This window comes from Symsagittifera roscoffensis, chromosome 7 (genome assembly GCF_963678635.1).
Source record: "Symsagittifera roscoffensis chromosome 7, txSymRosc1.1, whole genome shotgun sequence".
Classification (NCBI taxonomy): Eukaryota; Metazoa; Xenacoelomorpha; order Acoela; family Convolutidae; genus Symsagittifera; species Symsagittifera roscoffensis.
The window spans coordinates 6,805,133-6,821,536 of record NC_087068.1 but is presented as its reverse complement, the minus strand read 5'-3'; the positions used below and the strand labels follow the sequence as shown (position 1 = coordinate 6,821,536).

Sequence of the window (16,404 nt, the reverse complement as noted above, 5' to 3'; positions counted from 1 at the left end):
TGAGACTACGACCCGTTACAGCTTAAAGGCTACTACTAAAATATCCCCCCACTCTAGAATTAGAAACGTCCCCATACTTAGGTCTCTAGATACCCAAAATACATGAACGCCGTTAAAAACCGGGTTGGAACAATCCGTTAGGTTACTTTTTATTAGACAGTGTGACTTTGATCCATTTCAGATGGATCAACCTAAAACTCGCCTTACCTCAACATAACAATCATAAAACACACTCTAGAATTTAAATTCGTACTCACATATCAGCGCTCTCAAGAGTTGGGAAAATAATCCAGTCAGTAACTAACTCAAGAAATAAATAACTAAGAGAAGTTTAATGTTTTATAGTTTGGACAGCAAGGATAAGTTCATGCTCTAGAATTTGAGTTCTCTTGGACCGTTGGGACACTCCAGTTGTCCGCCTTTCCGCTGAAGGTTCACTCTGGTCCAACTTTAGTAATCGCTCTCTCGGGGATACTCTGTCTTCTATTTCAAGTAGGACAGCTCTACTCTCGTTCACTACGATGGAAATTGCGAATAGCAATTTCCCACTCGTTTTTATTTGACCACTTCCCCGCAATTGTTCTAAAATTGTTCTGATTTCTTTTTCTGATTTTCAGTTATCGCGAGAAAATCGTGCATGACATGTTCCTTTCGAAATTTTGAAAAATTAAATTTCACTTCAAAATCAAGTATTTTCTGCTCTTCTCAAGGTCAAACTTCCAAATATGACCGACTGGCACATATTTTCAAGTGATTATAAACATGCCTCAAGTATCTATTGAGCTATCTCTCCCCCACGCGGGGGGGGGGGGGGGGGGGTTGAGGAGAATGCTCAATTGATCCCACAAAATACTTCTAAGTTTGCTTCCATGTAGAAATCACTGCTGGTTCATGTTCAGACTCGTAGCGTAGAGGCGGAATGCGAGGGTTTGAAGCGCGATTTAACTGAAGTGAAAAGTGAAAGGCTGAGCTTGCAGTTGAAGGCAGAGAGACAAAATTCATTCATCAGTACACTCCAAACCCAACTCAACACTGCGCAAAGCTCTATAGATCTTCTACAGGTCAAAAAAAATTGAAATCTAATTTTCATTACATGAATTGTACTCAGCGGGATAGATTCAAGTTGAATAAAATTTCAGAATTCATTTTTTACATGTTTAGAAGCAACTGAGAGATGCACTGGAGTACAGGAATGCACAGTCATCGGAGAAGTAAGGAATCAAATAGCTTGATTATTGTTTTATTTAAACAATCATACGTTCTTTGAGCGTGCTTATCAGGAACCATTGTGCTGTCTTACTTCGGTTGCATTTACGGGGAAGGTTCATATCTGTAATTTTATTGGAATTCTATGGCAATTTTTATTAGGCCAGCTCCTAAAAAGAAGGGCAGTAAGAAAAGTCAAGGTCCGTCATCTAGTACAGTAGCTGAAGAAAACAATGAGTTAGATACAGAACAGCTTTCTAAGCTCGTTGAAGAACAGCTACTGGCCGCAAGACAAGCTATAGCAGAAAACGATTCACATGTACAAGATGTCGCGAAAGTTTCGACGACAACAACGGAAATTGGCAATGTTCTGGACAGGGACCGTTCGTCATTTCTAAAGGTAATTTCTCACTGTGTGTCAAACTACGTCCTCTGATAGCAAAAGTGAAAAATTGTATAGTAACTTTTCCCTTTTCAGTAACCCAAAATGTGTTCAAAACTAGCTTCGAATAGATACTTTTGATGATTTCTTGATGGGTGCTTTTAGAAGAGTGAACCCAAGGGAGTTAAAGCTGGTACAAGTGGACTCAACTGGACATCCGACGATTGTGTTTTGAGAGATGTGACAGGATTGTTACTTGGAGACGAGGAGCAAACGCCATTTAGATCATCCACAGTGCCACAAACAAATCTTAAAGCTCAAATGGCGAGCGACTCGATTAAACATCAATTGAAAGAAGCTACAATTCAAATAGTGAAAAACATAAGTCCGCCGATGGAAAATAACTACTTGGCTAATGTTGAAAAACAAAAAAAGAGAGACGAGGAGAAAATCATAGACGAGTCGGTTGAAAAATTAATTCAATTGTCAGGGAAGTCTTTCCAAACGGAGTCTGTCCAAAAAAGGTCTGCAGTCGAAGAGGAATCGCTGGGAATGACTGTATCAAAGGATAACTGGCAGCAACTCAACTTGACAGGACGAAGTTCTCGAGTAGCTCACGCTGAGAAGGTAGCTAAAAGAAGACAAACAGTAGACGCAAAACAAATGACGCAAATTAATCAAACTTTGGAAGAGACGAAAATGAATAAAACGAAAGACGCTCGGAAGGATACTTTTATAGATAAACTGGGCTTAGAAAAGAGAGACAACGAGAGCAAAGCAGATGATGTCAGCCGTAAAACAAAAGAAAGTGACAGAAATAAAGGAGCAAAGAGCGGTGTTAAAAACGAAAAATGGACAAGTTGGGGCGACAAATCACGACTGGTTGTATCTAGTGAGGATAGCGATGAAAGTAGCAGCAGTAGTAGTGATAGTGGCAATGGTGAAGTTAGTAAAGATAGTATAATGCATTCGGGAACCCGTGATTCCAAGACGGAAGAACAGAATGTCAAGGATGCTAAATGTATCAAAAAACGGGAACTGAGTTCGACTATTGATAGACCGGTGGTAACGAGACTTGATTCTGAAGTCACCGAAAGCTTTGAACGAAGCACTAAGGTGCTGGAGGCTAAAGATTCGAATGTAATACAATTATCGTCTAGTGCGCGACGTCTGTCAGAATCAAGCGACGAAGAAGTAAATGGCACTGAAAAGATTGCAAAAGTGAGCGGCGAAAGAGTTGAATTAAGTGGTGGAGAAAGCACGGTCTTGCCCTTATCGAAAACTGCAGATGGTCTTGACCCTTTGTCTAGTATTGATTCGTTCTTCCAATCGGATGCAATAAGTGAAATGTCTGCAAAAAATCTAACACAAACAGCAACCGAGAAGAATGATGATAAAGAATTTGCGCCAGAAAAAGGAGACGTGGTACCAGAAACTCAAAGCATAAGCGTAGAAAATGTATCTGTAGAATCGCATCCTGTTGATAACATAGATTCCCATCCAAAATTGATCCCAGATGACTACAAAGAAGACCAACAAGCTGCTGCAATGGAACCGCCATTTACTTCCCCAAAGATAGAACAGGAACGCAATAATCCAGATTTCCAGTCAGGCATATTAGTGTCTAGCATGGCCGCAAATAAAGTTGCTTCAAAGGAGAAAGAGATTACGGAGCTCCCAGCTTTGGACCATGAGACGATGGATGAAGTGATGACTAATGTTGGCAACAATGAAGTTGTAGCGTCTGAAATTGTAGCTTCTGACAATTTAGTTGATACGCCTGTAGGCAATAAAACTGATGAAAATACCATTGGAATTGAAGAACGTGAGTGGGGTGATGTGTCTCTTCATCTGTCAGATGTGGAAGTTAGTCCTTCACAACTAGCTGAAACCTTCTTCTCCATGACGCCTCCACGTGGTAACAGCAGTCAAAAGCAGATTAGTACTCCGCCACCTCCAGGACATGAATACTCGTGCAAATCAATCGAAGCCAAAGAGTCGGATATTACTGGAAACAATTCAGAAGTCGATCTTATAAATTTGAACCATGGCGCTGAAAGCGCGACTGCACTAGACTATGATAAGACGCAAGAAGATCAATTTATTTCGAAGAAATTAGGTACGAACGATCCCATAGTTCTAATAGAAAACGTTCTAATACAATCGACTAAAGAGAATCCAATTCCTAGTGCGGAGCAAGAACCGATCAAGCCAGATGCGGTTGAAAATGAAACTGTCCCGGCCGCTTGTCAAATGAGAGAAGTTAACGTCGATTTGTTGAAAGAAAATGAAAGTGTTCTTAAAGCTAATGATGTCTTCGTTCGACAGCTGAGTATATCTGGTCCTCCTCTGGAATGTAATTTGTCGATGGACTCAGCTGAAATGCTTCTCTGGACGGACGTCAGTTTCGACCTTTTGGACGCTGAGGACATAAGTCTGGATCTACCATTGTCTCCAGCGTCAGAAGAAACTTCGACTGCTGCGCTTCAGGAATCATGGAATTTTCCTACGGAGCATAGCGTGGCACTGGGCGATAAAGACAAATGTGCTGCTGGAAGATTTATAGAAGACCCGGAGCTGGAAGCTCTAAACTTCATGGAAGCAGTTGCAGAGGAACTGGGGCACAATGCAGAGGAATCCACGAGTAACATGAGTTGTAACGACAGAACTGTACATAAAAAGAATGAGGGAATGATAAAATGTAGTGTAGGGTTGTCATTAGAACTTTCTGAGATGCAGTGTGAGCTTGGCGACAATGTTGAATGTGATAAGAAGTCAGATTTTCAAGAAGATACAGGTCGCGGAAGATTGACGAGGTCTCAAAATCGGAGTGAAAAGAAGCCTGAAGCTTCAAAGGAGGATTTGAACGTGAAAATGAAGGAGAAAGAACCAGAAATTGATGTTCCTAAATATGCCGAGAAGAAAGAGGGATCTTTGGAAGTGGTTGTTGAAGGATTCTGCATTAAGATGGCACGTGACATGGACGCAATTACGAAGCAAGCATCTGAAGCACTTGTGAGCCCTCTGTATGTAGAGGTTGGTCATTATGATATTGCAAAGAAATGCACTAGCAGAAGTCGAGTAACTCGTTCCAAGACGCGATCTACTGCTGAACGAAAGCGGAGCAAAGCCGAGAAAGAATTCGAAGATGATGGGTCGGAAATTGGTAAGGAGGAAGAAATCGGAGGAACGACGAAGGCGAAACGAGAATTGGATAGGAGTGAAGGGAGAACGTTAGACAAAGATTCAGACAAAATGCCGAACTCATTCGACACGGCAGTTAATATAGCGGGGAAGAATGATATTGTTATAAGTGAGTTAACTCACAAAGTCAGAAGTTTAAATTCAGATAAAATACAAACGACTAGTTCTTCGATAGTCTCTCAAGAGCATGTACCGCAAAGTTCGTCTGAGAAGATAGAAGGGACTCCTCTTAAGAAGTGGAGGCAACTGATGAAAGGAGACCAAATTGAACCTGGACCATCTCAGGAACCACAACAACCTCCAACGTCCGAAAGCCGCAGCGTACAAAATGAGTTTACTCTGTGTTCAAATGCACCTGGCGATGGAATTAAAGAAGGTTGTAACAGGTTAGTCATTTTGGGTAAAGAGAGTTCGGGAACACCGAAGTCGAAGCGACCAAGAAGTGGATTTAAGAGCCAAGTGAAAGAGGCTAAGAGGGAAATTTTGAGTATCGTGCGCAGTTCAGGTTTGGACAAGTTCTATGAGCAGCCGCAGCGTGACCTTCAGGATATCGCTAGCCATGTTCATTTGGACAATTTAGATAACCAGCGGCGTGAAAAAATTAAAAGTTTTAGTACACATGACGTTAAATCAAAAACTCAAAAGCTAAATGTTGAAGAGATTGAGGTTGACTCTTTAGTCATCAATGAAGTTATGCTGAGCTCGAAAGCAGGACGCAAAAATCAAAGTTTCTCAGGATCTACAGACAAACATTTTCAAGTTGAAACAGAACAGGTTGTGTGTAAAAACATCAACCCGAACGTCGGAGCTTTAATGGAAGACTTAACTCCTGGAGAAAAACTGAATGAAGAGCGCGCGCCGGGAACTGTCCCGCTTTCCGACTCAGACTCTGAACAAGGCGAACTGGAACTATGTATATCGGACGACGAGGGTTCAAAAGAAGCTCCTAAATGCAATGATGCAAAGATTCTTGAGGCGAAAATGAAGTCAGATGATGAGAATTCAATGATAGCTTGTGGATCTTTTGATTTGTTGACAGGCGCAGATGAGTCAAGTGAAACTCTCAGCTGTGTACAACCATCAGAATCTACCCCAAATAAAAAACGTGCAGTGAATTTAGGCCTCATTTGGAAGACCGGAATCCAAAGCGATGCAGTCTTAGATGGCGAAGCTGGCGATCATGCATTTAATAATGCATTTGAATCAAATGAAATAGCAACGGGACATATTTCAGACCAAATAGAACAGATTGAGACTGTACAAACTGAGAGGCAAAACGAAGACGATGATGAAGATTTACATCCCGTTTTATGCGATAGCACCTCACCTACAAAAAGAAGCACGCGTAAAAGATTTCTCACAGAGTTACACGAGAAAAGAGACGAAAATGACACAGTTAAGATTTCGCCACTGAAAAAGAAAAGTAAAGAGGCATCTATTAGTAGTAAGAATCCACGAAGGCGGTCTGAGTTGCAGTCGATAACATCAGCTGTAGATGAGGTTGAAATTAAGTCGGAGCCGGCCTTCCATGATACCCGTCCTTGGTCACAAATGACGGTATGATTTTTTGAGGATATTAATTTTCAAGTTTCGTTGATTTTATCTCATAGAACTTTTAAAAAAAACTTGCATGTGAAATTGCATTCTTGTCACATCTTCATTGATGATAGCTTCTAAAAATTGATTATTTAATTACTACATAATTACATTCGTAGTAACTAATTTTGAAGGGTTAAGTAAAGCTGTAATTTTTTTTTCACAGCTGAAAAGTGACATCAAGCGCGAGTTGGGGGATAAAATTGAAGCGGAAACTACTCTGATGAAATTTCACTGCGGGTTGAAAGGAGCATGTGGAAATAGGAAACAGGAGGGAGGAGGAATCGCCGCTCAGCCTCTCTCGCCTGCGACATCTATCGAGAGCAGTTGTTCATCAAGTTGGTTTTAATCATCATACAGTCTCGAAATTATTTAAATCAGTCTAGCCTGCCCTGTCTGTTTCTACAGAGGAGCTCAGAATGTTCCCATCAATTCTAAACGCATTAATTTTTCTTGATTTTTTTCTCGCGCAAATTTTTTGTTTCAACTTTCGAAGAAAGGATTATATATGGTTGTAGTCATTTTAGACCTTTTTCGAAAAGAAGGTTTATGATTGGGGAATACGTGCACCATACGGGTGTGCTACGCACTATCCCAAACGAATTTGGAGCCTACGTTAACTGCTTGTATACTACTTTGAAGACTCTATTTATGATTAAGTGTCAATGAACGTCGTGAAGGTGGTAATTTTTTTTTCAGTTTTTTGATTTTTTTTAAAAATTGACTTCGAAAATGGGTGTTAATTTAAAGATTTACCAGCGGAATAAACTATTACTTAGTGACCTAATTTTCTCAATTTTCTCAATGTTATATTGATTATCTAAAATTCATAAAGCATCCAGATGGTTACGAAGCGAAAGCGTTAAGGAACGGAGTGATTTATCTCTTTTTGCTCCTACCATTGAAAATGGGGAAACTCTTTGTATTTTTTTTGTTTTCCATGCAATATCCGGTGCCTCACATAGTTGACGTAATAGGTCGAGTACTATATCAAATAGCGTTTCAGTCTTGATTTGAGCGACATTAAAAAGTCTGCAAAAAGTTGTCTCAGTGTCGAGAAAAACGGGTTTGAAGTTTTTGAAATTAAATCTTATTTTGAGCTGAGCAAATTTAGAAGACTTATAATAGGCTTATACTTGTAGTCTTTACACAAGCAAAGCTTAGGTTATAGTATGAACTATCTTTTTTTCCAACCTAAGTCGAAAATACTGTTGCGACGCAAATATTTTTGCGACAAAATGTGTTCATTTTGATCAATAACCAGCTATTAAGTACAGCCTATGCTAAGGGTTTTACCATGGACTATTATATTACAAATAGTTTTTTTTAGCTTAAAGGTATCATGGATCTATAGCGTAGAAGTAGGGAAGGAGACCCACAACCAAATAAGAGGGTTCAAACCTGGGCAGGGTCGGATGTTTTTATGAACTTCCTCGTATACTAGTTGAAATGCGTCCGCTCTATACATTGAGGCATGTTATTTGGTTTTTTTTGCAAATTGACTGGTACTGCTTATGCGTCATAATTGGCTTGCGCCACTTAGCAATTATGTAGATTCATAATTGGCGTGCGTCACTTAAGAAATTTTGTAGACTCCAAGTTCTACTCATTCAGTTTTTCCCAGTAGCGTTATCGGTCATATTTTTGCTTGTCTATGCGAAGTGCAACTTCGCCTGTATAAAAGCAAGGGTAACACTATCCAACAGCAAAAGCGTACAGGTGACGAAAAACGTAGTGAAGTTCTAAGTTGAAGGGGTCCTAGTGTCATCCGCCTCCTCAAGGTGGGACCGGCAGAGGCAAAATGGATAACATCTCCCTCCCCACGGTTGTCCTGCACTGAGCAGGACCGGCGGCTAATAAAAATACAATTTGAAAAGAAAAACTTGAGCAAAATAGAAAATGACGGCAAAACCATTCAAGCTTAGGAATCACATTCCGCAGATTGTTTTCGTTTAGGCCATGATTTGTACGGCAACATGAGAACAACAAGTTAAGCCGTGGTTTTTTTCCAATTTTTCTTAAACTTTTTTGTTGATCCCATAAGAAAATATGTAGTCAAAAGTACCTAATTTACTACTATTATCGAAGTTCTAGACTCGTTCAGATGCTCTTATTTCACAACGAACAAAAAACGACGCGATTTGAAATAAAGTCTTTTTTATGGTCGGAACTTTCTGTGTTACTTGCATATCAGCCGGTTATCAGTCTTTAGGTAGTTTTTGTTGTTTTTTTTAATAGGAAAAATTATCAGAAGTTGTTCAGGCTCACAATTGATTTTTCGCAGTTTGATTTTTGATTTTTTTCAAGTTCAAATTTTTTTCAATTTTTTTAAAAATTAATTTGTTAATTGAACTCACATTGCGATCTCCAATAAAAAGTAGCAATTTTAAAATTTAAAAAGAATTCTGTTCCATGATTACTGTGGTCGGAGCATCCTGTGCCAATTCTATAGAATTTATATATATATATATATATATATATATATATATATATATATATATATATATATATATATATATATATACCCCTGTGTTTTATTTGTATGCTTGTCTTATTTTAAAATGTATTTCAGAGCAGCGTCAACCGGAGAGCCGAAAAAATTAGTTGAATTTCGAAAAAATATATATTTTAATTTTGTTATCTTGGGTTCGTTCAAAGTTAGTTTTCTGTTGGCTACGTTTGTTTAGGTTCCTGATAGATGAAGTAGACAATTGGATTAACAACATTATTTTTTCAAATTTGGTTAATTTTTGCGAAAATGTCAATCATATACCTATGTTCACTGAATTTAAACAAATTTTAATTGCATCTGAATTGTTTCATGTAATTTTTAAAAAAAACGTATGGTTTTCTCTGACCTCAGGTCTCCATTGAAGTGCTTTATAAGAGACGATGAACGTAGTTCAGACTCGTGTATAGGTGCTGATGATTATTTTTTGTTTTTTTTTTCAGGGAAAGTTAAAATTGTTTAGGCTCAGAATGACTTTTTCGCGGTTTGACTTTTGATTTTTTTTTGAAGTTCAGTTCATTTCCTTCGTTAAATTGAAGGCAAACTCTATTATTAAAAAGCAAAAGTGTAAAGGTCACGAAATACGAAATGTAATCAATTTCGAGTTTCGAAAATGGATTTTAATGACTCCAAGCGGAATAAAAGCATTATCTATTGATGCAGTTTTTATCAAGTTCGATTAATTGTTTCAAAAAAGTGCCAATTCTCAATGAGTGTTGAAATTCAAAGAGCTTTAAGAATTTAATTTTTCCTTATTTGAAATTCGAAAATTCAAGTTCATTTTTTTCTGTGTACTTGCGTTCATTGATTCTTTTTCAACTGTCTGTTGGCTATGTTTCTTTTACCTATACATTTTAGGCTATACGCCCTGATTTTATTTGAAGTAAGGTAAACTGAATCTGAACTTTTTTGTGTTTCAGTTGAAGTCGCAGGCAGAAGTGTGCAGTTTATGCTGAAGCTTCTCAAAGACATCAATCCTCAAAATGTACATTTGAAATGGACTCAATTACTGGAAACAGATCTGGATATTAGTGGCGGTGGCGCTAGTTGTGGAACCCCATTTCACTCCCCCACGAAGCAGGGAGGGATGGGCTGGTTGTCTCCAAATACTTTAGTGGTGTCTGTATGTCAGACACTGACGAGGAACAAAAGGAAAAGAAATAGGAACAAGAGGCCAACAAGGATGGAGGCGGAAAATGACTACGGCATGATCGAATCCTTAGCAACGGTATGGTTATGATATAATTTGCAGTTCAATATGTGCACATCTTATTATATCAGATTACTTGGTAGTATAGGAAGTTTCAAGATTTGTGTTCCCGAAGGAAAGCTTGCAAAAATAAAGGAAGGAAGGAACGATGCTGTTGAAATAATGGGACGGTCAGAGCTGGACAATCAATAAATTTTTTATCTCAATTGGAGTATTCTGCGCTGTAATCAGCTGCTGTTTTGGTTTTTAATTTGTAAAAAGGTTTAAATTACCCGAATTCGTTTGTTTGTCTGTAGATGGTGGAGTGGTATATGGAGACTGTTGGTTTTGAAGACAGAAAACAGACTATTCGTGAACTTACAGGCAGAATGACTCTTATCTCAAACCACCATAATCTAAATCAAGACAAATCTAACTTGGAGGAAAACCCACAAACTAGTTCAGTCACTTCCAAAGTTCCTTATTTAGAACGAGGAAAAGATTTGGCAATATGCATTGTCCTACTATTAACATCGCTCATTTCAAAGAACAAAACAAGCATAAGTTTGATCAATTCAAATATAGAATCACAGTCTGAAAATGTAGAGAAAGATGCTGATCTGAAGTTGAAACAAGCAGAACATGAAGGATATTTGCAAGTGGCGCGAGTGATGTTGTATGACGTCATAGCATCGAAAAGAAGTTACTGGTTAGAAGTGGTCAGTATCGCAATCTCACGTGTTCCTCAGTTGCTAAAGAAGCAAATGATTGAAATGACCGCAGAAAAATCAGATGAGTTGTCGATGTCGCAACTGGTATATGAAAGAGAGAAAGAAAGCGAGAAGTGTGTAAGTAAAATCTTGTCACGAAGATTATAATACAAAAGTTCTTTATAGAAGGGTCCAATTATTAAATACTAATAATAATTGAATACGAAATATTAAAAATGATAATATTAATAATAATTGTGGTTTCGGCGATTCGCTCAGGATCTATGAAAGGTTGTTCAGCCTGTCTAAGCATAGTCCATTTCTCCTATTTCTCCACATTCCAGACTGAGGTATTTTGTTGAGCGAAGCGCTCTTTGTTTGCGACGCAAGGTCGTTTTTTTGCGTCTGGAACTTTCACGTGGTACTTTCACGCATCTAGAACTTTTGCAGCTGAAATAGATCAAGCTGTGGTAGACCTGAAGCTAGAGGTCATTGCCATGGCAGGGGATCAATTTCACGATCTGAAGATCTCGAAATGAACGCCTTACCATTATGCTAAGTGCCTTATTTATAGGAATGATTTCAGTTTTGCTAATTTCCGATAAAATCAGATGAATTTTTTTGTAAAATGAATGTGTGTTTTATCCAAGGTGCTCGTGTCTGCAATGCAGTGCGTTCTATGTCAAAGATGGCAAACTGAAGATGATGGAACCGAAACAACTGAAGATGATGTGAATAAAAAGAAACGAAGACAGATGTTCGCGGGACTAGATTTCACTTGTGATTCCACTCCTTTCCAAATGGTCAACCAAATGGCCTTGGAGTACCTGTTTAACGTTGACTTTCTAAGTTCTAGTACCTCTCAATTGCTATTTGACTCAAATCTACAACAATCTATTGATGATATAACTAAAGAAGGAGCTACTGATAATGTTCTCTGTACAAGTAAAAACAAAGTTGTAACCCGCGAGAATGAAAACTGGACTGAGTTCATGTTCAGTTGTGTGAAAGCATGTACTCTTTTGTTTCTGGAATGTTCATCGGAAGAACAGGATGTTATCTTGAGAGAAGTTGTCTTTCCTTCTCTTACGTCATTCTCAACGTCAGTGCAACCTCTGCTGTCGTTTTCAATGTCATCGACATTTAAATGTCATCGACAAGAAGAGTATTGCATGTGTCAAGAATGCCTGTTATTGGCTCAGTCGTCTATCAGAATCATCGGTAAGTTAGCGGCTCTTCTAACCCATACAGACACCCACACACACGCACACACACAAGGAATTTTTGCATTGTTATGTTTTTTTTTGTCCAGTTGTAATAAAAACTAGCAAGTGGATAATCTAAACAATAAAAAGCATATTTTGTCTTCATATACTATCTTGTAAATTCAATGGTTTTCTTGTAAAGTTGGTGTTTATATTTGATGGAGGAAACGGCAGAAGAGACAAGTTTGCTAGCTAATACGAGCCCTAGCATACTCAAATAATTTAGAATCATGATATCAGATTAACTTTTTGATAAGATTCCTTTCTGCAGAAAATGAAAATTGATCTACTTTTGTTGTAGGTGAAATAGCGCTGCCATATCTGAGTTCTCAAATTGAGAGTGGAGCAGAAATCAGAAGAGAGATGAGGATAGGCGAAGTATTATTGCCTGCCGTGATCGAAACACTCAATGTCACTCGTGAGAAAATATATCACTCAGAGTTAGAACAAGGTAAAAGTATCTTTGTGCGACTAAATGAACCAAAAAATATTGCTCAACTTCATTTTTTAATCATGGCCATTCTGTAAATTAAAACGAGTAACAGTATAAAGCTAATAGAGTAGCTGTTTAAATGATACACAGGGGACAGAAGAATTGGCTTAAAGATCTTATAGGGGTGCTACTAGATTCTACTACGAGTGGCGCTCCCAGAATTTTCTAAGGAAAAAAATGTAGTGCGAAATAATAAATCTGTACATATATATGGCGAAAAACCAACTATTTTAAAAACAAAAAACATGCCCAAAATAAGTTCAATCGGCATTGTCTCATCATATACTGAAGAAAAACACCATTTTTTATGCAGTCGTATTTATGTGTCGAAAATGGATTTTACTTTTAAGGCTTCCCCCCTAGGGTACCACCCCTATACAGAAATACTTCAATTGTTAAGCATACGTGAATTTAGTACCTGGTAACGAATCTTTCTCCCCTTGCAAAAGGGGGAAAAGTTAAAGAAATCCAGTTTCTCATTTACCAGCGGAATATTAAAGAATTACCTGCTGAGTTTTCAAATTGGGTTGGTTTGTTTATCATTAAAGTGTCAATCTTAGAGCTTTCAGGCCAAATATTAAAAAAAAAACATTTCTTGATTAAGCAGTCGTTTTTTTTTCGGTTTTCATGGATCCGTTTTTAATCGTCTGTTGGCTCTGTGTCCGATATGATGTTCAAATTTTGATGTTTTATTTACAGTGCTATCAAGAAAGCTTCAACAGTGCTGTTGCGAGAGTATTTTGAAGATGTTTCCTATTGACAAGGAAAAAGTCACTCAGATCTTCTCCTCAGACTCCACGGCAGAAATTATCCGCAAATCATCCCTCATCCAAGTTCACCCCAGACACGTGGCCCTATTCCAGGGAAAGAGCAAGAAACAAAATCGCCAGCAGAGAAAGAGAGGCAACAAGAAATGAATATTGGCAAGGAATGGTGTCATTATTATGCCGAAACGGCCTATGTTTTGTCAGTTTCTCTGTTCGTTGATTCATCTTCCAAATATATCTATTTTTGCTAGAATAGAAGTTAATTTTGTTACGAAAAGAGTTTTTCGATAAGATAGCTTGTTTTATCCAGAGAAAAACACCTAAAATTTATAAACTGGTGTTTTTTAAATGACAAGGAAACGAAGTGTCGACACTAACTTAGGTCGTGCGGTTTTCAGGAATGTCTTAAATTTTCATCACGCTCAATTTATTTTTTAAATCGATGAAGGTAGTGAAGACTTTTATATACCTCTTGGTGATTATTTTTGTTTGTTGGTTTTTCAGGAAAAACTCGTTCATGCTCAAATTTGTTTTTTTTCCTTGTTAAAAGGAAGGCAAACTCCACTATCGAGCAGCAAAAGTGTAAAAATCACAAAAAACGTGATCGAATTTTAATTTCCAAAATGGAATTTAATAATCAGATTTTCCAGCGAAATAAAAATTTTACATATTGATCGAGTTTCCTCAAATTGCGTTGATTTTATCAAAAAATGTGTCATAAACTGTTCTTGGAATTCAAAGAGCTTTAAAGCCGTACATTTTGTCTGAGAAGTTTGCAACTTGACGCTTTTTCAAAAACTAAGTCAGTTTTTTTTGTTTCTTTGCGTTCATTGATTCTTTTCTAACTGTCTGTTGGCTATATTTTTTGCGTTTTCACATTTGCATTCTTTTTAATTTCAATTCAAATTAAATTGGTGAACAGACGGCAAATTGGGCCTCGACATGAATGTGTAACAAACCATCATTTTCATCATGTTGTTTTTAAAAATGGTCATTGATCAGTCAATTTTTTCCAATTAAAGTTGCCTATTTTATTGCAAAGTTTATGCTTTCAGTAAACAGGATGCTCTAGCCATATCCAATTTTTTAAAAGGTTAGAATTTCAAATATCCGTCGTTGTTGAAATTTGCATTTTATGTTGGTTGTAATTTTACCAACTCGATTCGTTCAAATTTAATTTTATGTTTTTTTCTTTTTCGTTTTAATTGGTTTTGGCCTATTTTATATTGACTTAGTGGCCTCAGATTGCGGCGTTTGAAAAGTTTTCAGTGTGCGTGGGTTTTTTTGAGGGAGAGGTGGACTTTAACTTTTTATTAGCTTCAAATCTTATTTTTTCGACTTGGTTATCGCTAGGTAAATTTTCATCCGGACCAATTTCGCATTCTATAATCTGGGCAAGTTTTCGATAGATCTAATTATATGTATAAATTTTGATTTTCTGCTTTAAGTTATAAGTTTCTGCTTTATGTTGTTGATTAGGCTCTCTGTCTAGTTTCCGAATTATAAGTTTCTGCTTTATGTTGGTTGTTGATTAGGCTCTCTGTTTAGTTTCCGAATGTTAAATACCACCTGATATTCAGTACATATATATCACTCGTGGATACTATTGTGGCAGTACGTTTTTTGTCGATTAGAATTTGCCGAAACATATCGATTGAGTTTCAGTTTTTCGGCTGTCGGATTTCAATCCGTCGGCTTATTTACCTACTATTTTGTTTCTTACAAATTACCGATATCATTTAGGAAATTGAGAAGACTGGCCCATTGTTCGACTGCTTACTATAAACACATTTAGACTTATCTCTAAAAACTTCAGTAAGTATAAACATGAACAAGGATAGCCAGTTACTGTACAAGTAGCACAGACTGCTCCGACCACAGTCTTAAAAATTACTTAAATGTTTTCTCAAATAGGTGTCGTTTTTTTTCTGCGCGTTGTGATGAAAATATCTGCACGAAAAAAAAAGAATTTAGGCATATTTGAGAGTCATAGTAAATAATTCTGGAAAACAGTTTTTGAAGAAAAATGACTCAAAAAACGAAAAAAAAACTTGAAAAAAATATCTAAATTTTTTGCGGAAATTTTTTGAAATTTCAAATTTTTGATTTCCGAAATTGCGCTAAAAACTACCTTTACCAGATTAAACTAAGTTTTCACGGCTTAAATTAAACTCAAATGAGCTATTGTAATTACTAACTATCATACTAATTAGCTCGAAATCAGACCAAAGCTCAAACATTTCAAACCGGTTTTTCTCGACACTAAAATTTTGTTAGAAATTTTTTAATGTTCAAATCACGACTGAAGGGGCTTTAATATGATATATTACTCAACTTTGTTCGTCGATTATTTGTGGTAGCTGTTTTTGCGTGGAAAAAAATGAAAGCAAACCCGAATCCAAAGTTCCTCCCCATTTTCAATGCTCGGACAAAAACATTTCTTTTTTTTTCGATTTTCTAGTTATTTTTTAAGGGTAACATCCTTCGAAGTCCTTTTTGTTAGCTCTTCAGTGTCTTACAAGTGGTGCGAGTAGCTCAGCTATCCCTTTGAGTATATCTCACAAATATTTTGCTACTGTTGTAACCTTATTTTGTCTGCTATTACAGCGTTTCCTAGCATTGTTGTAATCTAATTCAACTTGCATTTTTGAATCTAATTCAATCACCCTTTCTCGAAATAAAATTACAGTAATTTAAAATATTTAAACAAACGAACTTTAGAGTGCGACTATTTTTTTTCTAAACTAAGTCGCAAATATTGGTTCCCTTTTTAGTGGCAGCGTACGGCTTTTTAATAGTACGTGCTTTGAAATTCCAATACTAATAAGTTAACACAGTTGATGCCTTTTTAAATCTTCATATGAACCAAAAAAAGCTATTTGTTTAAAAAAAAACAACACTAATAAGAACTGGATTTCAGAATTTTTCTTATTCAATGTATTTCGCAAGTTTGTGAAATGCGTAGTTTATACAGAATGTGGCTTTAACTTTTCCAATCTTTTAATTGCAAAGTTCGTGTGGATTTTTTCAGATTGTTATATTCCAAATTATAACATGCAAAATTTTGTATATTTGAGTTTGGT

General features: G+C 37.0%; 2 protein-coding genes across 2 annotated transcripts in view; one reads left to right on the top strand and one right to left on the bottom strand.

The window, feature by feature from the left end:
- The window catches only part of LOC134851742 (coiled-coil domain-containing protein 63-like), a gene marked incomplete in the record, with an annotated part of 375,128 nt that overhangs the window by 177,174 nt on the left and 181,550 nt on the right, over positions 1-16,404 (bottom strand).
- Positions 900-13,598, top strand: LOC134850913 (uncharacterized; the record flags this gene model as incomplete). The annotated part of the gene is given in 10 exon segments (XM_063866712.1): positions 900-1,061; positions 1,162-1,211; positions 1,369-1,606; positions 1,754-6,349; positions 6,555-6,726; positions 9,818-10,125; positions 10,404-10,934; positions 11,447-12,017; positions 12,363-12,512; positions 13,254-13,598. Coding segments are annotated over 10 exon segments (6,996 nt in total), but the record flags the coding sequence as incomplete, so codon positions are not given.